At 38.1% G+C, this 23349-nt stretch overlaps 1 protein-coding gene across 5 annotated transcripts in view; it reads right to left on the bottom strand.

Annotated features, from left to right (window-relative positions):
- SSH2 (slingshot protein phosphatase 2) overlaps nucleotides 1–23349 on the bottom strand; it is a 246294-nt gene that overhangs the window by 48142 nt on the left and 174803 nt on the right. For all 5 annotated transcript variants that reach the window (XM_081219857.1, XM_081219859.1, XM_081219856.1 and 2 more), the window contains 3 exons: nucleotides 19475–19578; nucleotides 15425–15489; nucleotides 2419–2540 (listed from right to left, as the gene is read on the bottom strand). In XM_081219857.1, the coding sequence (XP_081075983.1) occupies nucleotides 2419–2540; nucleotides 15425–15489; nucleotides 19475–19578 (291 nt within the window). The remainder of the gene's footprint in view (nucleotides 1–2418; nucleotides 2541–15424; nucleotides 15490–19474; nucleotides 19579–23349) is intronic.

Here is a 23349-nt window from a genome sequence, read left to right on the forward strand (position 1 = left end):
ATGCTTTTTTACATTAAGAAGTAGCTTTTTCACATGACAGGAAAGAGAGGCCTGAATTAGGCACACCTAGTGTTTTTATCTAGTTTATCTTGAGTCTCATGAAATTTTCTCCACTAAAGTATAGTTACTTATTTTAATAGATACTCATCCCATTAAAAAATTATTTATTGAGTGCCGCTATGTACCAGACATTTCAAGGTGTTGGGGGTATGAAGAAAAATTATAAAATAATACCATAAAACTCTATTACTTTATAACTTGAAATATATATCAAATGCAATTTGGAAACCAAGGTTATACTTTTTATTTAAAAATTTATTACTTAAAATATAACACAATACTCAAAGAACTTATAAATAGGCTAAATAAATTGGCTGTAATATATCTTGAGAATTACTTGGGATGAGCATGTCATAAACAATCTGGGTTCCACTTTGGTTTAATACTGTTTTGAAACAAACTTTTTATATTCTCAGATACAAAATGATAACAGATTCCTTCAAACAGCAACTGAGATAGAAATGATACTAGATTACTTGAGCAACAGTATTCTAAAGTGGGCAGCAATTTTCTTACTGTCCAAGCTCATTCAAACAGAGGGTGAAGGGGAATGCATAATATCAAATTTACCAAATAGAATGAAAACTAGTTTCTATAGCTTTTCTTATCACATTTTGTCTTCCATAAACGAAAATTTTCTTTTGTTAGTCAGATACGATTCAGACAGGACTATTACCAAAGACAGATGCAGTTTACCAAGGATAAATTACTGGGCACCCACGGTAATAAGCATTCTTTATGATTTCTGGGAACGTAAGATCAGACACCTGATTTCCCAGACTCTGGGTCAGGAGAATCTGAAGTTGTCGCCTTCTCTCTCTAGGGCAAGACTCAAATGACATTTCCATGCAGCTCCAGTTCCTGTTTTATGGGATTTCCAAAGGAGGAGTCAGGGAGAACCAGACAAAGGAAATAAGATGGAGAGCAGCACTGTCCACCTGATCTTTCTGCAATGATGGAAATGTTCTATAAGTGTACTGTCCAACAGGGAAGCCACAAGCCACATATAGCTAGAGTACTTGAAATGTGGCTAGCTGTGGCTGAGGAACTGAAATTTTAATTTTATTTAATTTTAATTTATTTAAATAGTTACAATGTGATTAGTGGCTATTGTACTGGACAGTACAGATCTAGAGACATAAAAACCCAAATCAGAGGTCTTAAAGTACTAATGAATGTAGGCAAGGTAGGTATTCTTACAGGATAAATGCTTATTGAAAGATCTGTGTTGCTTAGCTAACACCAGAGGTTAAAACCATGCAGGAGAAAAAGCTTCCTCAATGTGGTTTACAAGCCTGTATAATTTCAGAGCGTACAATTAAAGGCTGTAAGTGGTATACAAGGTAACAACTCTGGCCTTGTGATCCTGGTGAACCCACATATCATTTTCAGGTTGACTGCTATGTACAAGCTCAGGTAAACACTAGTTTGGGAATCTTTCTGGTGACAATGTGATTTTTTTTTCCTTCCAACATCAGGACAATGAGAATCACTCCTAGTCTCCTCTTCTCTTTGCCGCTAAATTCTCCCAGGCCTGGGTCACACCCCTAGCTACTCCACAATCGCATTCTAGTCCTGAACCAGGAAGTCAATGCTTTGAGATATCTGGCAGGATTTCCTGAGGCTTATTATCTACAGTGCAAAGATCTGCTTAGCAGCCACATTCCACAGTCTTCCCAAGGTTTCTCCAAAAAAAATGGGAAAATAAAATGGAAAGCAACAAACCTTAGAGGCACAAAAAAGCCAGGTGATACATGGTATCTTTAATCTTAGGATGTATAGTGCTGCTAAAGCCAAAGGTAAATGATTATAAAAGGTTCTGTTTTGAGTTTAAACAATCATCCCCCCTGCCTTTTTTTTAACTCAGAAGAAGAAAAAAGGAAGTGTAACATTTGACGAAAGCAAGGTGCAAGGCCACGGATATAAGAGACTGGAATTAATAAAGTGGGCTCTCTTTGAACCCAGAACCCACTGGTACACTATCACAAAGGGTGTGTGCCCCAGAACCACCAAATAAATCGTTACTGCTTAAAATAAAGAGGACCGCAAAGAAAAGCCAGTTTCCGCACCCCCCTTGGAGATAGAAATTTAAACCATTTGCTTTATATCATTACCACCTAAAGATGAGAGGAAGAAGGTAAGGAATAGTGGTAAATTAGGAACACACAACCAAAGACATTCACTAAACATTTTTGTCTCTCACGATTGTGTGACTAAGATACTTTTGATGTTCTCTAGTTTTATGCGCTGAGCTTTTAGAGTAGAACTGCATAAGATGTTTCTGTGATAACTCAAAAGGTAACTGGAGTGGGTTGTTTAAAAAGAGGTTTTCTCATTCTCCCCTCTGTGGTACCATACCTGTCATTAGAGGAGAAATCCATTCCTAGGACGATGCTTTCTTCAGTGTCTTGTCTACCATTAGTTGAAACCACTACCATATAGCGTGTTCGATTCTGGTAAGTACTTTCTAGTCTTACAGCCTGGAGGTTAATAGACAATAAAGAAATTAAGAAATTTAGAAGATCAATTTTAGATCATTCAACCCTTTTTACATCCCCATTTTAAAGCATACTCAAGGAGATAGCAGAGCCAGTAATTAGGAGACCTAAATTCAAATCCCAGTTCATGTATTAACTATGAAAACTTCAGTAAGTTAATTGGAGGGAAATATAATAATACCTATTCCATTGGGTTATAAGAATCCTATGAAATAATGCATGTAAAGTACAGTGCTTGGCATATACTAAATGCTCAATAAATGTGTGCTATCAGGATAATTTATAACAATAAGGATTACCAGGGCATGTTCTAATGATCTAAGAGTGGAATGTGAGGTACATGAGTGTGAGCACCTGACTCACAGATCCATGTCCCGCAAACAATAATAATAGGAAGCAAAGTTTAATGTCTAAGAGGAATATGCTCTATTGCATTCTTACAGATTATATACACTACAAGATTTTCTTCTTTAGTTTCAAATATCAGAAGTTTATATTATTTTTGTCAAAATTATGATATTTTAAAAGGTCCTTCAGAAAATTCAAATATGCACATGGTCTTAGATGATATTAAGGATTTACTGTTAGTGTGATAATGGCATTGTGGTTATGCCTTTTTCTTAAATATCTGGAGTGAGAAGACCTGAGGCCCAAGTTTTACTTAAAAATCTTCCAACAATGGGAAGCAACAAGATATTCTTCAGTAGGTGAATGGATAAACTGTGGTACATCCAGATAACGGACTAAAAAGAAATGAGCTATCAAGCCATGAAAAGACATGGAGGAATCTTACAGGCATATTACTAAGTGAAAGAAGCCAATGTGAAGAGGCTAGATAGATAGTATGATTCCAACTCTATGACATTCTGGAAAAGGCAAAACTATGGAGTCAGTAAAAAGATCAGTAGTTGCCAGGGGTAAGGGGAGCACCAAGGATCTTTAGGGCAGTGAAATTACTCTGTATGATACTCAAGTGGTAGATACGTGTCATTACACATTTGTCAAAACCCATAAAATGTATAGCACCCAAGAGTGAACCCTAATGTAACTATGGACTTTGAGTAATAATGATGTGTCAACGTAGGTCCATCAGTTGTGACAAATGTTCAGCTCTTGTGGGAGATTGTGATAATGGGGGAGGCTATGCTTGAGTGGGAATAGAGGGTACGTGGCAAGTCTCTGTACCTTCTGCTCAATTTTACTGTGAACATAAAACTGTTCTTAAAAATGCAGTCTATTAAAAAAATTTGCTAAGAGGGTAGATCTTCTATTAAGTTCACCACCATCGTCATCATCCTAAGGAGGAGGAAGAGGAGGGAGGGAGGGTTGGAGGAAACTTTTAGAGGTGATGAACATGTCTATGACATAGACCGTAGTAATGGTTTCACAGGTACATACTCATCTCCAAACTCATCAAGTTGTATATATAAATATGTACAACTTTTTGTATGTCAATCGTACCTCAATAAAGTGGTTTTTAAAAAGTTCCAGCAAAGAAAGAATAAAAGGGGGAGATAAATGAAAGAAATCTGGCAAAATGTTGATGGTTATTAAAGTTGGGTAACAGGTTCACGAAGACGTATTTTCTACTTTATATGTTTGGGAATTTTCTTAATAAGAAGGCTCAAAAAGATACTTTATAAACCTTAAAAATAAAGTAAAATGGCTACTAGTCAACATTCATTCAATCATTTACTCTGTATCTACAGTGTATATCATCAGAGCAGCCATGAGGATTCAGTGGTGGAAGAGAGAGATATGGTTCCTGCCCTCACAGACTGTACAGTCTAGACTACTCTTCTTTTTATCTGTTAATAAAAAGCCAGGAAGATGTGCACTGGAGGCAATATCCTCTGTATAACATACTCTCCCACCCCCACTCCTTATCTCAGAAGAGAAACGGTTCCAATCCTATCACCTGGCTCAAGAAATTTGTCACAAATTTGTTAGAAATTTCTATCTGGAATTCTTTCCGCACTACTCTTCTTGGAGTCTCCTCCTTCGTTCTGTCACTATTCCAAAAGTGGCCAGGCAAAGAAAAAATAAGAGACATCACATGACCCACTGAAAAAAGGCAGAGGTGAGTCTCTCCTGGCTATCTTTTCACCTCTATTCTGATACTCCTAGGAAAAGCTACTTGTAAGCACAATCACCTGAAGTAACTACATTAAGCTTGTCTCTAATAAAGAGCTGATACACCAAGAATATAATTCCCACCATACTAACTCCATGTACCAGGTAGAGAGCTGTACTGCTGACTTTTATGTTCCATGAAATAACAGAACATTTCAAACCAAATTCCCTTGTGAGAAGCTAAGAGGAACTAGTACTTAAACTGACGAAGGTCTAGCCCTATTTGGCTGGGACCAAGTGAGCATTATACACATAGAGCTATAAGTAGTAGTAAATGCACATGAGGAGGACTGACAGGCAGCACAGACTCTATGATTCTAGAAACATTCCACAAAATATTAAACTAACCAAAAACCTGGTGCAGGTAAACTAGAATTTCTTATAAACAAGATCTCAGATATTATTACATATCTAAACCTGGGCTTGCTTTGGCAAGCTCTGATCTAACTGTTCAGTTTCCTGAATATGTATGTTAGAGGCCTTTTATCCTGTCAAAGCTCTGAGAATTTCTGGAAAGGCTCACATGCAAATGGCATGGAAACAACTGAACTATGCTTCTGATCATTTATCCATAACTTCCACACCAACTAGTGGGGACTGACTGGCTAAGCTGAAGCTGATAAAGGTAAAAAGAAAAACAAACAAAAGACCTCCATAAATATTACCTATTATGCAAGTTATCAGGCCAAGTTAGCAGGTGGGTAGCAAGTTTCTGTGTGATATTCAAATGCAACATTAGTTGTTTCTCTTTTAAAAGTCAGGTGTGTATCTGTTTATCTATGTATCTATTTAAAATATAAAGAGCATTTCAAATGTTTGGCCCTCCCTTGCTTAATCTAATCAGAACAGAAGATCCTAAACCTAATGGGAAAGGCCCCAGTCATCTCACACTGATTTAGGCTTGAGAAACTGGCACATCACAGATTCATTCCATTTTAAGCTTCTTAGATGGAAGAATAGCACTTAGAGGTCTTGGGATTTGATCATGGACCTCTAGATAGCACCTACAGTTATTACTAAACTTTTACTAAATGGAAGTGGAGCTTTAATCAGTGGGTGAGAAGCCATGACATTAACTTAACACCTACATCCTAATTAGAAGGACAAGATCAAAAAATTTTTTTAATTAATTAATATTTTTGGCTGCGTTGGGTCTTCATTGCTGTGCATGGGCTTCTTATTGCAGTGGCTTTTCTTGTTGTGGAGCATGGACTCTAGGCACACGGGCTTCAGTAGTTGTGGCATGTGGGCTCAGTAGTTGTGCCTCACAGGCTCTAGAGCGCAGGCTCAGTAGTTGTGGCCCATGGGCTTAGTTGATCCACAGCATGTGGGATCTTCCCGGACCAGGACTCGAACCTGTGTCCCCTGCATCGGGAGGCGGATTATTAACCACTGTGCCACCAGGGAAGCCCCAAATAAAATTTTTTTATAAAAAAAGTTTTTTGCAATGCCAGGGGACAGACCTGAGGCTTCAAAATCCCCTTTATGCTTCAAGATTCTAGATTAAGGAAATAAATAAAAATTTAAGAGCCACAGCATAGAGAAAAAACTAATACTCACCCTGGTTTGAGGTCTATTTCACTCCTGTGTTGGGGAGATTAACAAAATCTAATAATCTAATTTGATTCATTAAGTCAATCAGAGAAATATAATTTAAAATGGCAGTATGTACATAATACCCTAATATTAGAATTGGCAGGAATTCCAATGTTTCCTCAGTTTCCAGAACTCACATGGAATAGATGACAAATAAGGCAACAATTCAGATGCATTTGATTAAACTTCTCATTGAAAAGGAGACTACTGAAGTTTACTCTAATCGCCCAAATAAAATAACATTTTGGATTTTTTTTAACGTCTTTATTGGAGTATAATTGCTTTACAATGGTGTGTTAGTTTCTGCTTTATAACAAAGTGAATCAGCTACACATAAACATATATCTCCATATCTCCTCAACATTTTGGATTTAAAAAAATATTTTTCTTATCTGTCTATCTATCTATCTATGGCTGTGTTGGGTCTTCGTTGCTGCTCGTGGGCTTTCCCTAGTTGTGGAGGGTGGGGGCTACTCTTCGTTGTGGTGCACGGGCTCCTTATTGTGGTGGCTTCTCTTGTTGTGGAGAACTGGCTTAGTAGTTGTGGCTCGTAGGCTCTAGAGTGCAGGCTCAGTAGTTGTGGCGCACGGGCTTAGTTGCTCCACGGCATGTGGGATCTTCCCAGACCAGGGCTCGAACCCGTGTCTCCTGTACTGTCAGGTAGATTCTTAACCACTGCGCCACCAGGGAAGTCCCAACGTTTTGGATTTTAAAACGTGGCAGCAATAGCACTGAGAAAATTATTCCAAGAAAGTCCATTTATTGCTAAATTTGGAACAGTACAACTTTCAGGAGAACTGGATCCAGCGATCCGAGGTCTGAGAAGTCATCTCATTTTCAAAGCTCATCTTATCGAAGAATGTTAAAACTTCCCTTGTTTAAATGCTTAATCTGATTATAAGCAGTTCACAAACCGATACAACAACTTCTCTGCTCAGCATCATCCAGCATCATCCAGCATCAGGAAATACTCCTCCTTAAGTTTACACTGCACCTTTGTCTTTAATCTATTTCCAACAAGAATCTTACATCATGCCCCTACATGCAATGTTTATCCTGAGGGGAGCCACATTATAAAGTCCCAATGTCAGACAGGCAGCTCACGCAATCCATCAAGAAAGAAAGGTTTCAAAAGTATGCAAATATTAAATTCTAGCCAAAAGAACAAAGTTAATACCTAAAATTAAAATGGACTTCAGATGTGACACTAATGAACTAAAGAACACTCTCTTCAAAAGAAACAGAGCTTGAGGGAGTCTCTGGATTTTATTATTTTAAAAAATCTCTATGAAATTCTTAAAAAAAAAGACCCTATGGGAGGACTTCCCTGGAGGTCCAGTGGTTAAGACTCTGCCCTTCCAATGCAGAGGGTGCAGGTCGGGGAACTACGATCCCTCATGCCATGGGGTGCAGCCAAAAAAAAAAAAAAAGAAAACCCTGCAAACCCAATGACTTATATCTGTGCAGGCATTAAAAACAGACTTATCGGGCTTCCCTGGTGGCGCAGTGGTTGAGAGTCCGCCTGCCGATGCAGGGGACACGGGTTTGTGCCCCGGTCCGGGAAGATCCCACATGCCGCGGAGCGGCTGGGCCCGTGAGCCGTGGCCGCCGAGCCTGCGCGTCCGGAGCCTGTGCTCCGCAACGGGAGAGGCCACAACAGTGAGAGGCCCGTGTAACCGCAAAAAAAACACACCAAAAACAAAAAACAAAAACAGATTTATTTACTGACATGGAAAGATACCCACAGGAAAGTATGACAAAAGCAGGTTATAAAACAACATTTAGATTTTCACCTGTTTGTTAAAAAAAAAAAAAAGATAAAAAAGGCACTCTCTGACATGACATATTTTTTTTCTTCTTTCATTTCTGAGCTCAGATCAAGTACAAAAACCTTAATAGTTATAAAGGTCAGTAGTAAAATCTTTTCGTCATGGCTCAGAACTGATTAGCCTTTCATACACACACTGCCCCTCCCCCCAATCTCATTCAACCCCTGACAAGTCTTCAGTGATCCACTGTCACCTTATAAATACATAAGCCCTTACTTATGTTTTAAATTACTTTATACTTTTGCTTCTCAGTACTACAGAGATCATGCATTAGGTAGACTGCAAGGTTTTCTGATGCTCAGATTTGGCTATTTTCATCACTGACCCAGTTCAGTAAGAGTAGATCGCAGAGAATCAGACACATACTCTTACACGTACACTTAAGACGAGAAGGATACTCATCCAAACAGTAAGAATGGTTTTCTTGGAGTATAGGATACAAAGTGATTTTTACTTTGCCTTTATGCCTCTCTGTACTGTCTGATTAAAAAAAAAAAAAATTAACCCCTTTTTCTTTTTGGAAAAACAAAAACCAAAACCAAAAAACTCATTTTCTTAAATTCTCCTGCAAATTACTCAAAAACAACTCCTAGTACCTTGTCAGCACCTCACTGCTAGTTAAAAACACTAGCTTAAGTTGCTTTAAATGTTAGGAAAGCTCTTAATTTCCCAGTCTATTTTTTTTTTAATTAAAGGGGTCTTTGATAATGTGCAAGAGTACTGTAAAACCACTGCCTTCATTTTATCAGCTATGGTTTTTCTAAGTACCTAAGCTAATGCTTAAGATTGTATTTACAATGCAGAGCTTCACTGGAGGAAAAATTAGTTTAGTCCTATTTACAATGCTAAAGCATAATGTGGGATTTAGTGCCTTTATTTGTTGTTGGGTTATTAAAAAAAATAAAAGCAGGAATTTCAGTTAACTATCAAACTTTTAACCTTATGCACAATCCCCAGAATGAGAGTTTCAGCATTTCAAATTTAACTCAAAACAAAAGGCTTTTTGCTTTGAGTCTACAAATGCTCCTTTCAGTTAGAAAAGTGCTAATTTGTCCAAAGTCACACAATGTATTCACTCATTTTCTTGAAGATGACTCACTCAATAATCTGAAACATAATGACTGTGTTTGTAACAATTCAAAACAACTGCTGTAAAATGGCTTGTCACTTGAACTCTGAATTAATTCAAAGGCGTCAGTTACATTTTTTGAATTTATATTTTATAAATGTAAAGCAGCTGAAGCTGCATACTTTAGCAGGAAAGAAAAAATATAATTGCCGATTCTGCCTTCGTAACTGCTCTCTTATGCTTTCCCGAGTCTCTTGTGGTTGAAATTATTTTTAACATTCAGAGGTGCAACCCAAACTCTGGAATTTTATTAATGAGAACGAGATAAAGTGAGTGATAGACCTCAGCTTTAGCTCTACCAAAGCACATAATTGTTGGAAACTAGCCACAAATTTCTATCTCTATTTCTAATATATGCAAGTGACCATTATTATGGGTTTTAGAGGGGTTGTTCTCAAAGTGTGATTCCTGGACCAGCACCATCAGCATCATCTGAAAACTTGTTAAAAATGTAAATTATCACTGCCTCCCACTCCCCAGATAAAACTCTTCAGGTGGAGTCCAGCAAATGTCAGTTTAACAAAGCTCTGGAGGTGATTCTGATGTACTCTAAAGTTTGAGCATCACAGCTTTAAAATACTAATGCTGTAAGAATTGGACCCCACTTTCTTCACTTAAAAGGAAGAGTTTAAGATAGAAGTATATCAAGAAATATAGACAAGATTTATGTAAGTATAATAATGCTACATTAGGATTAGGATATAAAATAATTATGGAGGGATTTCTTATTTCAATTCCTTTATATTTCAAAGTGAGTTTCTCAACAAAAATTAGTGGCCATGTCAAGAAGGCTATAGAGGCAGCATTCAGGAGAAAAAAATGACAGAACCTACACACAGAATGATCAGTGTAATTACCATACAGTTCAGAGGGCTGATCATCAACTTTCCAATCATTCATGTATTCTACTCATTACCTCTCTTCCCAGACACAAAGCAGAGATCAGCTATTTGGATTTCCACAGATACATTAAGTTCAATTTCCAAGTTATCACCTTAGCCCAGAAGGGCTCGTCACCACACGCCTGGATTATTGCAGTAACTACCCAGCAGGCTTACTGATTTAAGTTGGCTGCCTTCTCCCCTCTACTCTGTATTAGCTTCTGAGGAATCTTTCTTAAATACTGTAGCTGTCAAGTGCTCATGGAACATTCTCCAGGATAGATCATATCTTGAGTCAAAATCAAGCCCTGGTAAATTTAAGAAAATTGAAATCGTATCAAGTATCTTTTCTGACCACAACACTATGAGTCTAGATATCAATTACAGGAAAAAAATCTGTAAAAAATACGAACACATGGAAGCTAAACAATACACTACTAAATAACCAAGAGATCACTGAAGAAATCAAAGAGGAAATCAAAAAATACCTAGAAACAAATGACAATGAGAACACGACGACCCAAAACCTATGGGATGCAGCAAAAGCAGTTCTAAGAAGGAAGTTTATAGCAATACAATCCTACCTCAAGAAACAAGAAACATCTCAAATAAACAACCTAACCTTACACCTAAAACAATTAGAGATAGAACAAAAAACCCCCAAAGTTAGCAGAAGGAAAGAAATCATAAAGATCAGATCAGAAATAAATGAAAAGGAAACGATAGCCAAGATCAGTAAAACTAAAAGCTGGTTCTTTGAGAAGATAAACAAAATGGATAAACCATTAGCCAGACGCATCAAGAAAAAAAGGGAGAAGACTCAAATCAATAGAATTAGAAATGAGAAAGGAGAAGTAACAACTGACACTGCAGAAATACAAAGGATCATGAGAGATTACTACAAGCAACTCTATGCCAATAAAATGGACAACCTGGAAGAAATGGACAAATTCTTAGAAAAGTACAACCTTCCCAGACTGAACCAGGAAGAAATAGAAAATATAAACAGACCAATCATAAGCACTGAAATTGAGACTGTGACAAAAATCTTCTAACAAACAAAAGCCCAGGACCAGATGGCTTCACAGGCGAATTCTACCAAACATTTAGAGAAGAGTTAACAACCTATCCTTCTCAAACTCTTCCAAAATATTGCAGAGGGAAGAACACTCCTAAACTCATTCTACAAGGCCACCATCACCCTAATACCAAAACCAGACAAAGATGTCACAAAAAAAGAAAACTACAGGCCAACATCATTGATGAACATAGATGCAAAAATCCTCAACAAAATACTAGCAAACAGAATCCAGCAGCACATTAAAAGGATCATACATCATGATCAAGTGGGGTTTATTCCAGGAATGCAAGGATTCTTCAATATAGGCAAATCAATCAATGTGATACACCATATTAACGAACTGAAGGAGAAAAACCATATGATCATCTCAATAGATGCAGAAAAAACTTTTGACATTTATGATAAAAACTCTCCAGAAAGTAGGCATAGAGGGAACTTACCTCAACATAATAAAGGCCACATATGACAAACCCACAGCCAACATTGTTCTCAGTGGTGAAAAACTGAAACCATTTCCACTAAGATCAGGAATAAGACAAGGTTGCCCACTCGCACCACTATTATGCAACATAGTTTTGGAAGTTTTAGCCACAGCAATCAGAGAAGAAAAAGACATAAAAGGAATCCAAATCAGAAAAGAAGTAAAACTGTCACTGTTTGCAGATGACATGATACTATATATACATAGAGGATCCTAAAGATGCTACCAGAAAACTACTAGAGCTAATCAGTGAATTTGGTAAAGTAGCAGGATACAAAATTAATGCACAGAAATCTCTTGCATTCCTATTCACTAATGATGAAAAATCTGAAAGAGAAATTAAGGAAACACTCCCATTTACCACTGCAACAAAAAGAATAAAATACCTAGGAATAAACCTACCTAAAGAGACAAAAGACCTGTATGCAGAAAACTATAAGACACTGATGAAAGAAATTAAAGATGATACAACAGATGGAGAGAAATACCATGTTTTTGGATTGGAAGAGTCAACATTGTGAAAATGACTCTACTACCCAAAGCAATCTACAGATTCAATGCAATCCCTATCAAACTACCACTGGCATTTTTCACAGAACCAGAACAAAAAATTTCACAATTTGTATGGAAACACAAAAGACCCTGAATAGCCAAAGCAATCTTGAGAAAGAAAAACGGAGCTGGAGGAATCAGGCTCCCTGACTTCAGATTATACTACAAAGCTACAGTAATCAAGATGGTACGGTACTGGCACAAAAACAGAAATACAGATCAGTGGAACAGGGCAGAAAGCCCAGGGATAACCCAGGCACATATGGTCACCTAAAGGGGGCAAGAGTATACAATGGAGAAAAGACAGCCTCTTCAATAAGTGGTGCTGGGAAAACTGGACAGCTACATGTAAAAGAATGAAATTAGAACACTCCCTAACACCATGCACAAAAATAAACTCAAAATGGATTAGAGACCTAAATGTAAGGCCAGACACTATAAAGCTCTTAGAGGAAAACACAGGCAGAACACTCTGTGACATAAATCACAGCAAGATCCTTTTTGACCTGCCTCCTAGAGAAATGGAAGGAAAAACAAAATTAAACAAATGGGACCTAATGAAACTTAAAAGTTTTTGCACAGCAAAGGAAACCATCAACAAGATGAAAAGACAACCCTCAGAATGGGAGAAAATATTTGCAAACGAAGCAACTGACAAAGGATTAATCCAAAATATACAAGCAGCTCATGCAGCTCAATATCAAAAAAACAAACAACCCAATCCAAAAATGGGCAGAAGACCTAAATAGACATTTCTCCAAAGAAGATATACAGATTGCCAACAAACACGTGAAAGGATGCTCAACATCACTGATCATTAGAGAAATGCAAATCAAAACTACAATGAGGTATCACCTCACACCAGTCAGAGTGACCATCATCAAAAAATCTACAAACCATAAATGCTGGAGAGGGTGTGGAGAAAAGGGAACCCTCTTGCACTGTTGGTGGGAATGTAAATTGATACAGCCACTATGGAGAACAGTATGGAGGTTCCTTAAAAAACAAAAAATAGAACTACCATATGACCCAGCAATCCCACTACTGGGCATAGACCCTGAGAAAATCATAATTCAAAAAGAGTCATGTACCACAATGTTCATTGCAGCTCTATTTACAATAGCCAGGACACGAAAGCAACCTAAGTGTCCACTGACAGATGAATGGCTAAAGAAAATGTGGCACATATATACAATGGAATATGAGCCATAAAAAGAAACGAAATTGAGCTATTTGTAGTGAGGTGGATGGACCTAGAGTCTGTCATACAGAGTGAAGTAAGTCAGAAAGAGAAAAACAAATACCATATGCTAACACATTTATATGGAATCTAAAAAAAAAAAAAAAAAAAAAAGGTTCTGAAGAACCTAGGGGCAGGACAGGAATAAAGACACAGATGCAGGGGCTTCCCTGGTGGCGCAGTGGTTGAGAGTCCGCCTGCCAATGCAGGGGACGCGGGTTCGTGCCCCGGTCTGGGAGGATCCTGTGTGCCGCGGAGCGGCTGGGCCCGTGAGCCATGGCCGCTGGGCCTGCGCGTCCGGAGCCTGTGCTCCGCAGCGGGAGAGGCCACAGCAGTGAGAGGCCCGCGTACCGCAAAAAAAAAAAAGACGCAGATGCAGAGAATGGACCTGAGGACACAGGGAGGGGGAAGGGTAAGCTGGGACGAAGTGAGAGAGTGGCAATGGACATATATACACTACCAAATGTAAAATAGATAGCTCGTGGGAAGCAGCCGCATAGCACAGGGAGATCAGCTTGGTGTTTTGCGTCCACCTAGAGGGGTGGGATAGGGAGGGTGGGAGGGAGACGCAAGAGGGAGGAGATATGGGGATATATGTATATATATAGCTGATTCACTTCGTTATACAGCAGAAACTAACACACCATTGTAAAGCAATTATACTCCGATACAGATGTTTAAAAAAAAAATACTGTAGCTGTCCCATGTAACTTCTTGGCTCAAAAACCTGTAATGCTTCACTACAGATTACTGAAGCGGTAGAGGTACTAAAGGTATTAAATATTAGGGGGTCAGATAGGGAATGTAAACGAGTGGAGTCGTCCACGTGAAGGTTAAATGGGTAGAAATACTTTTCACTTTCCACAAAGAATCATACTCATCCCATTTTTACTTTCCTACTTTTATTAGATGTTTTACTATAAGGCAACAGTGAAGGAATGATGACAAATGGTGACACCTGACTTTAGTGTGCAGGAGACAACAGAATATGTACAAATTACAGTAAATTAAGAACCCAGGCCACACTGATGCCCTCCCCCTACCAAGTCTAGCCAAGTTTTGCCATGTAAGAACAAGGTCCCAGTGTTGCCAGAATTCTTGATTTTTCAAGAAAAGCCCCAAGTCTGGATTTCTATGTGAAATCATCCAGCTTTAAAATTCTGGCTCAGATTTAAAACAACGACAACAACAGCAACCACAACCACTGTGTGGTCCAAACAAAACATATCTCTGGCCTGTGGACTGCCAGATTGAGACCTCTAGTTTGGAGCATTAAGTCCCTATTTGCCTGCCTTGTCTTTTGGTATCTTAACTTCCCTGTATTAACAACAGTCCCCATACGTAGGCAGCATTTTATACTCTTTGATATGCTTTAGTGTCCGTTTGATTCTCTCAACTGTGAGAGGTAGAAAAGGCATAAGGAAGCAGGCACAGACAGACAAAGTGATTTGTCCAACATCACATGGTTGTCTCTAAGCCCAGGTCTCCTGACTCTGAGACCAGCATAAACCTTTGGCCACTTAACTCTCTCCCTGTCCCTCTTATGTGTGCTTTTGCTTCAGTCATGCCCTCATCTAGAATGACTGTCTTCTTTCCTTCTGCCAATCTCATCATCTTTCAAGACCCAGCTTAAGCTCTACTGTCTATATAAAACCTTCCTCAACTAGGTTAAGTGGCGCAGTTTCTTTTTTCTGAATTTTAATTGGTGTTATGGTCAATAACTTACAAACCGGTGCTCATCAAGTCTTGAACCAAATTATTTCACATCATTTCAGATTAACTCATATCCCCAGTTACATTCTAAGCTCTTTGATGATGGGGACATGTCATTCTTCTTTTCTATTCCACACAGTTTTTATGCTGGGACATAAAAATGACTGTTTAATGTTTGCTATCTTAGACAGTCTTTTGAGGAAGAAAGTTATAATAATACCTCTAACTTACCAGCCTGATGTTGTCTTCTGGGCGGAGTAATATGAACATTGCTTGGAGATGCTGTTGGAGGTCACCTGGTGAAATTTACAAAACAAAGGATAATTATTCTCCATTGTAATGTTAACAGAGAGGATTCCTTCTACCCTAATAACTTGTGTAAAAGAAAGTTCTGGTTCACTAAGGGACTCTAATTAGATACAGAAATTGAGTGAGTGTCTTAATATGAATGGTAGACTGGATCTCTATACATTCACTTTTAAGTCTACACTACATTAAAATTTGCTTCGTGTTTGTCCTATGGAAGCTGCATTTGAAACCAGTCAGTTTTGTACCACGATTGATGTTGATGAAAGCGATGGTGAAATGTGTTGGGCAGAGAAAGCACTGGCTGTGTTTTCAGGCCCACTGAAGGTGGAATCAAGGGAATCTTGAAATTGGGATGTATGGTATACAGTGTTAGAATTATCTCTAACTTTTAAAAAGCTAACCATTTTGCCATTCCTATCTCTGTAATTGTGATATTCAGTTGCACTTAATCTAAGAAGAATTTTAGATTCCCCCCTAGAATAATGTCAACAGTTAAAAACGATCTCCACATCAGTAGGTGATATTAAAAAGATATTAAATACAGCAGATCTCAGTGCAGCAGATGAAAATGTTCTAAAATTAGATTGCGGTGATGGCTACACAACTCTGTGAATATACTAAAAAAAAATCACTGACTGTACACTTTAAATGGGTAAATTAGGTGAATAATATGGTATTTATGTCTCAATAAAGCTGTTAAAAATAAAAGAATCAGCGTGGGGAGACAAAGTGTTAGGTATAAACAATGAAGAATGACTACAGTTACAATTGAGGTAAGCAGCTCAGGCTTTTAAAAAATTAAGTTTCCTTTTGTTCTGTCAGGACAAATAACCTGAAGAAAGAATTTTTAGGATGGAGAACTTCTAGAGGAGAAACATTTCTGGGCAAACAGCAGCCCTAAGACTCCACTCCAAGCACTACTGGCCCAAATATCTAGCTAGACCTTCTTAGAAGGTCCGACAAAAGTCAGGGAGCCCTACCCCTACAGTAGGCCTTCTTATGCGAGCTGGGTATGTGGAAGCTCAGGTTTGCTAGTGGTGAAAAGTACTGCCACGAGGTATTTCCTCTTGGGAAACTGTCCTTCACAGAGACTAACAGAGGCAATATACCCGTACCATTAAGATCCTTTTCCTACATTTTGTTTTCATATACTTCACTGCTGGTAGCCAAGTTTTAGACTTCAGTTTGATTTTAAAGACTTTTGGTTGTTTCTCTTTAAAATGTTAGCAGACATTCACTTATAATATCACTTTTTGATTACTTGGATATTTTTAATGAAGCCCAGATAAAATTCTAATTCTAATATGCATAAGAAAGTACAATTAGACAGAGTAAGCCCTTGATCTGCTCGCATTTCTGCCATTATCTTTCAGTTACTGCGGGCTCAGCCAAGGGAGCTCCAGCTTATGTGAAGGTCTGGCTCTGTGAGCTGCATTTAGACTCACACTGCCTCATCTGTTCTGGTCTGGATCACAAGTAAAGTCCATTCAGCTTGTGTTAAATCTGCTTTTCTTTTTGGTATGGAGAAAGCTAAGTGAACAAGGTCAAGTAGAAACCTGGGTGGCAGCTGAAAAGCCACTGACCCCACTTACTATTACATGCCACAGAGCAATTTGCCTAACATCTTAGTCAGACAAGCTGGATTTAAACCAATATTTTGTCTTCTTTTTACTGTGATACATATCCACACCAAACAGAAACACAAAGCTCAGCTGGGTCTACTTCCTCTGTGCATTCAAGTTTTGGCGGGGTTGGGGAGGAGTTTCCCCCTTGACTCTGGTGGTTGGCGTTGAAGAGGAAGGTTTTTAGAAAATGTAGTACAAAGCCAATTTTCCAAAGAGTTTTTTCACCTGCCCCTTTAAAAAATTTTCCATGGCTGGAGAGTTTTGGTACGAGGATAATACTGTCCAATGAGATGGATTATAATTCTGAGCTGCTACATTTGGAACTAGATGAAGGTCCAAACAAGAAGTAGGGCAGCCCCTAAAATAGCTAAGATTACCTGCACTGGAGTTAAACTCACTACTGGCTCCATGGGACCCAGTACTTCTGGCTTTCACCTCTGACCTACACACTCAAGGTTTACAGTCTTCTCTGTTCTCTTCTTAGTAATTCCAATTTCTTCCACTCCTGGACATCACACGTCATCAAAATGGCACATTTTGGACAATAAGCAAACACTCTTTGTATAGCACTGATTGGGATTTCTCTAATTGGTGTCCTCAGGACAACTGACTTTTTTTTTTTCCCCAAAATGACACAAGTTAGGCTTGCTGTTTAGAAGAGAGGCATAAGGCTGATTATCTTCCTTTAAACTGTGGATATCCTATACTTGGAGACCTCTTTCTCCAGACCAACTTTCTTCAATTCTTTCTTAACCTCATCACCACAATGCACCTGACTTTAGAGAAGTCTAACATATGGAAATATTAAATGCGTACACTACTGTTAGTGGGTGTGATACAGTGATTTATAATAATATATATATATATATATATATATATATATATATATATATATATATATATATATATATATATATATATATATATATTTGGTCTCTGTCCAGTTCCTGGCACAGAGCTCTTAACATCATTGGAATTTCTTTCTTTTTTTTTTTTTAACATCTTTATTGGAGTACAATTGCTTTACAGTGGTCATTGGAATTTCTTAAGTGATGTGGAGCAAAGAAGGTGTCTTTTGTTCTATTAATGACTTGACTCTATGAAAGCACCTAGGGATGGGGGCTGGTTGCCAGGGGAACCAACCGTGTGATTAGAGGGTTGGAACTTCCTTATCTGGGGCTGGAAGCTCAATGGATCACCAATAGGCAACAATTGAATTAATCACGCCAGTGTAATGAACTCTCCACAAAACCCCAAAAGGGCAGGGTTCAGAGTGCTTCCAGACTGCTGAACACATGGAGATTTGGGGAGGGCATACACTCAGAGAGGGCACAGAAGCTCCGTGCCCCTTCCCACATACCTTGCCCTACGCATCTCTTCCATCTGGCTGTTCCTGAGTTATACCCTTTTATAATAAGCCAGTAATCCAATAAGTAAAATGTTTCTCTGAGTTCTGTGAGCTGCTCTAGCAAATTAAACAAACGCAAGGAAGGGGTCATTGGAACTTCCAATCTACAGACAACCCGGACATGTGACTGGCACCTGAAGTGGGGGGTAAGGGGGGCAGCCTTATACAACTGAGCCCTTAACCTGTGGAATCTGACACTATCTCCAGGTAGATGGTGTCAGAATTGAGATGAATTGCAGGACACCCAGCTGGTGTCTGAGAATTGCTTGGATGTGCGGGGAAACAAGCCTCACATTGGTACTGGGTGCAAAATATTAGTGGGTTATTTCAAAATCAGAGTATTATACTTATCCCTAAGTGAACATTTATTTGATGATTCCTTGTTTCTATAAAAGTCCTCTGAATTAAATTTCCAGTCTTTTTAGCGAGAATACAATCAAGAAGTAGACTCTGTTATTTAAGAACTGGTATTTTAATACATGATATCATAACTCTTGTTAACACAATAGTGCTACTGAACTTATTTATATTAGTAATATACCATATTAGTCTCCTCATAACATCACTAGAGAGCAGACAGAAAAAAAAAGTCATCTTTGGTTAGTCGATTTTACATAGAGTCTGAAGAAACATCTGAACATCTTTTAGCTGATTACCAAAACCTTAACCGAGATGTCACATAAGACTTCATTAGCGTATTTTTGTACCTGATTATTTTTCCAACAAAAATTTATTGTTGAACATCTACTTCGTGTATAAGGTATTCTGTTAAGTGCCAGAAATATGGTCTATGAGAGCGAAAGAAAAGTGGTTACAGCATAGTACAATGCTTTCTTTCACTATTACAGAACTGTTGAAGAAATGGCGATGAGGTAGTCTTTTAGAACAAAACAAAAGGCAAACAAACCAAGAAAAGGAATGGCACATGTGGAGCTTTACCTGCATGCTTATTGCGTCTGTGGCTGATTCTTGGTGTGGATGAGCCATTTCCCCGTGGTAGAAAAAGGGCAGCACCTTTGACAGTTAGAAAGCTCTCGCTGATGCTATAAGGAAAAAGTAAAAATAAATGAATAAATAAACAAGTAATTTAAGGAAGAAAATCAAAGAGTAAGATGAAGACCGACTTTGGGATTATTTTCTCTTCCCTTTTCTAAAGTTCCAACCTCATGGGAGGAAGTAAAAATAAAATCAAAAGAGCCTCTGATAAACAACAAGGTCCTACTGTATAGCACAGGGAACTATATTCAATATCCTGTAATAAACCATGATGGAAAAGAATATGAAAATGAATATGTATGTGTGTGTGTGTGTATATATATATGTATATATATATACACACACACACACATATATATGTATAACTGAATCAATTTCCTGTACAACAGAAACTAACGGAACACTGTAAATCGACTATACTTCAATTAAAAAAAAAAGAGAGACTCTGGTTACTCACACAGTCTTGTCTACTATAATTTTTCTGAAACAAAACTTACAATATTCTATATACATTACACAGTAGCAGTTAGGAGTGAAGGCTTTGGAAATATAAGGGTAAAGGCTCTGGAACCAGACTGCCTGGGTTTGAATCCTAGCTCTACTACTTCCTACTTGAGTGAATTTTAGGGGGCCTAAGTTTCTTTATCTGTAAAACAGGGATTAATAAATAAATTGAGGGTGTTGTGAGGAATCAATAAGAATAAGAAGCTTCTTAGAGTGGTGCCCTTAATAAATATTAGTTTAACAACTAACAGAGCTAACAGATCTATGGTTATCAATAACTAATAGATCTATGGTTGTCAATAATGGTGTTTCAACAGCGTTCTAATCAGACGTGAAATACGTTACAATACTTAGCTACTAATAATAGATCCAAAGTTTGCATAAAAGACATATTTAAAATATACACACATCACACTAACGTGTTACTCAAAAATTTTACTTTCACAAACTCGCATTTCCATATGCATTGCAAAGGAGTAGTGCACGGGAAGTATGGTCAACCCATGGAGTTCGTCCTCCATGTTAACATTCTTCATGTGAATGCCAGGTCAACAGGTGGGGAACTACTGCTCAGGAGAGAGGCTATTCAAAATACAATTACTAGTGGATATCCACAGAAAACAGAAATTGTATCTAAATTATTTCATATCGACAGACTAAGAGCCTTTCAATGTTATCTATAGAATCCGAAAAGGATAGAACTTCTAAGTCATTAATGGCAAAGTTTAGAAACACATAATGAAGGATTCCAAGATTGCTTGCGAGTACACCATTCAGTGTTAGCTAATGTACTGTAAATTACACTGTGCTGCCTACTGAACATTTCCACTTGGAAAACTAATTGGCATTTCAAATTTACATTGCCAAAACTAATCTCTTGAGTCCCCTGCAAACCTGATCCTTAGCCTCATCCACCCAAGCTGTTTGGTACAAACATATAACAGTCATCCTTGGTTTCTCTATTTCCAACAATATATATCTAATCCATCAACAAGACCTATGAGATTTACTTTCAAATACATCTTGAATCTGCCCATGTAGCTCCATTGCTACTCTGACAATGGTCCAGGGTACCACTGTTTTTCACTTAGACTACTGATAAAAAGTTTTCTTTTAAGTGTTTTATTACAGAAAATTTCAGACATATACAAAAAAGTAGAGGTAATAATACATGAGCCCCCCACGTTCTCATACATTTCAGCTTCCATTCATGGGCAATTCTGCTTCTTCTATATCTTTACCTCTTTCGCCCTGTCCCTGAAGTGAAACTAACCCCAGACATTATATCAGCAAAAATCCTCTAAACTGGTCTGTCTGTAACTATTTCTGTATCACTACTATCCACTTACCAAACAGCAACCAGAGTGCTTTAAAATATACAGATAAATATCATATAATGTCACTTTCCTGCTTAAAACCCACCAACAGCTTCCCTTTTTATGTATAAATAAAACCTGAAGTCCTTAGCTGGGACCTCAAGGCCCTGTAACAGCCGATGAGAAGTTATTTCTCTGGTCTTATACCATCTCCCCTTTTGTTTACTATGACCTGGTTGCACTAGCCTTCTTTCTGTTTCTTCTATATTTCAGGCCCCTTCTCAGGGCCTTTGTGCTCTTTGTTTTCTACTTGGGACACTCTTCTTCTGGCCTGTCACTATTTAAGTCACAGCTCCAATATCATCACCTCTCCCCCCATCCCAATCATACTCTATCCTGTTATCCTGTTTTGTTTCCTTCAGGATATTTATCATAAGCTAAAATTATATTTATTCACTTGTATACTTGATTGTGGTCATCTCCCTATGATAGAACATAAGCTCTATATTCTATTCTAAATAAAGAATAAGACTTTATTTTGCTCAGCACTGTTGTATCTTCAACACTGGAAACAGTGCCAAGCACATATTAGGTGCTTGACAGATATTTGATGGATAAATGAATTCATCCCAGGGTTTTTTTCCCCCCTTACTCTTTTATCTGACCCATCCCTGAAACAGGAATTGCAATTTAGGACAAGAAAATAGAAATTCTGTAATCTCACAGGTAAAAAGTAATGATTACAGAATTCAATATATGTGGCAGATTACTGAGCTGTAAAATACAAATGTGTGATGATAAATTAATCGATTAAATGAAATTAAATCATCTCTATAACAGTTGTCAGTCCTTGATTCAATTTTATCGTTTATTCATGTGGCATGAAGCTGATATACCTTTAAGGTAACTTGCCAGATAGACTGGAACATGTCTTCTAAAAACAAACACAAGACTCCATAGAGGCCACTTTAAAATTCTGCATGCTGGCTGCCTTTGTTTTGTTTTGTTTTCGTCTTTAAATAAAGCATTGCACTCTTGTGGTCTGTTGCACAAGTCTTGTCTACTGTTACATTCGTGGTATGCACATGTCACCCTGCTGTGGGTCGCTCTGTTTCACTCACATTACGGGAACAACCTAAAACAAAATGTCTGAGCGACAGGATGAGAGGGGTACACCACAGACAGGAAATGACATTCACACTGCTGCCAACACAGCAACTGTCTGTTTTACTAAATGAAAATATTTTAAAAATAAAGGCTAAATAGTCTACCTATCAGCAGGCAAGTTACAGATATGGGCACTTTGGTTTCCAGTGGTCTCTACATCTACTAAAGAAGTATATTTGTCGAGAGCTTATTTCAGTCATTCTTTTTGTGAGACAAGAGTAGTTTCTCTTTGACAAACACACCAACTTCCTGGATTTTAGAGTTCTGGAATATTGTTCTTAGATACATTTGTTGCTTATGCTTTAAAGCACATTTCTTAAGTGTGTTCTTTAAAATGTATGTAGTGCTTTCACAAGGGGAGGATTGGGGTGGAGGACAAGGGCCCTTGGTTAACTCAAAGCTACCTGGAAAATTTCTGATTATAAAAGAAAAACCAGGAGTCAAAGTCACAATTGGTATAAGGGAAAAGATGCCGTTCTATTTGAGTCATTTATACAAATCTCAATAAACTTTTCTGATACAACAAAATGCACAGCAGGTCCAGCTGGGCCAGGAGACTGCCCTAGTAGGTGCGACCTAGGCCCCCAGAGAGTCATGGCAGACACACTCTGGATGGTATAATCAATCCTCTTTATTCTGTGGCCCCAGATTATGACTCCCCAGTTATCACAAAAGTGGCATAAACTGTTGATCACAAGGGGACCAGGAATGGAAGTGTAGCTATTTACAAAAAACCCTTTTCATCACTGAAAAAAAGTCAAAGTTCTATAAACGCTATCAAAGATGGGATGGCAACATGGTGGCATGGAAGTGAAAAAATAAAATTCGAAA

The sequence above is a fragment of the Mesoplodon bidens genome, assembly GCF_964165515.1.
Source record: "Mesoplodon bidens genome assembly, chromosome: 19".
NCBI classification, from domain to species: domain Eukaryota; kingdom Metazoa; phylum Chordata; class Mammalia; order Artiodactyla; family Ziphiidae; genus Mesoplodon; species Mesoplodon bidens.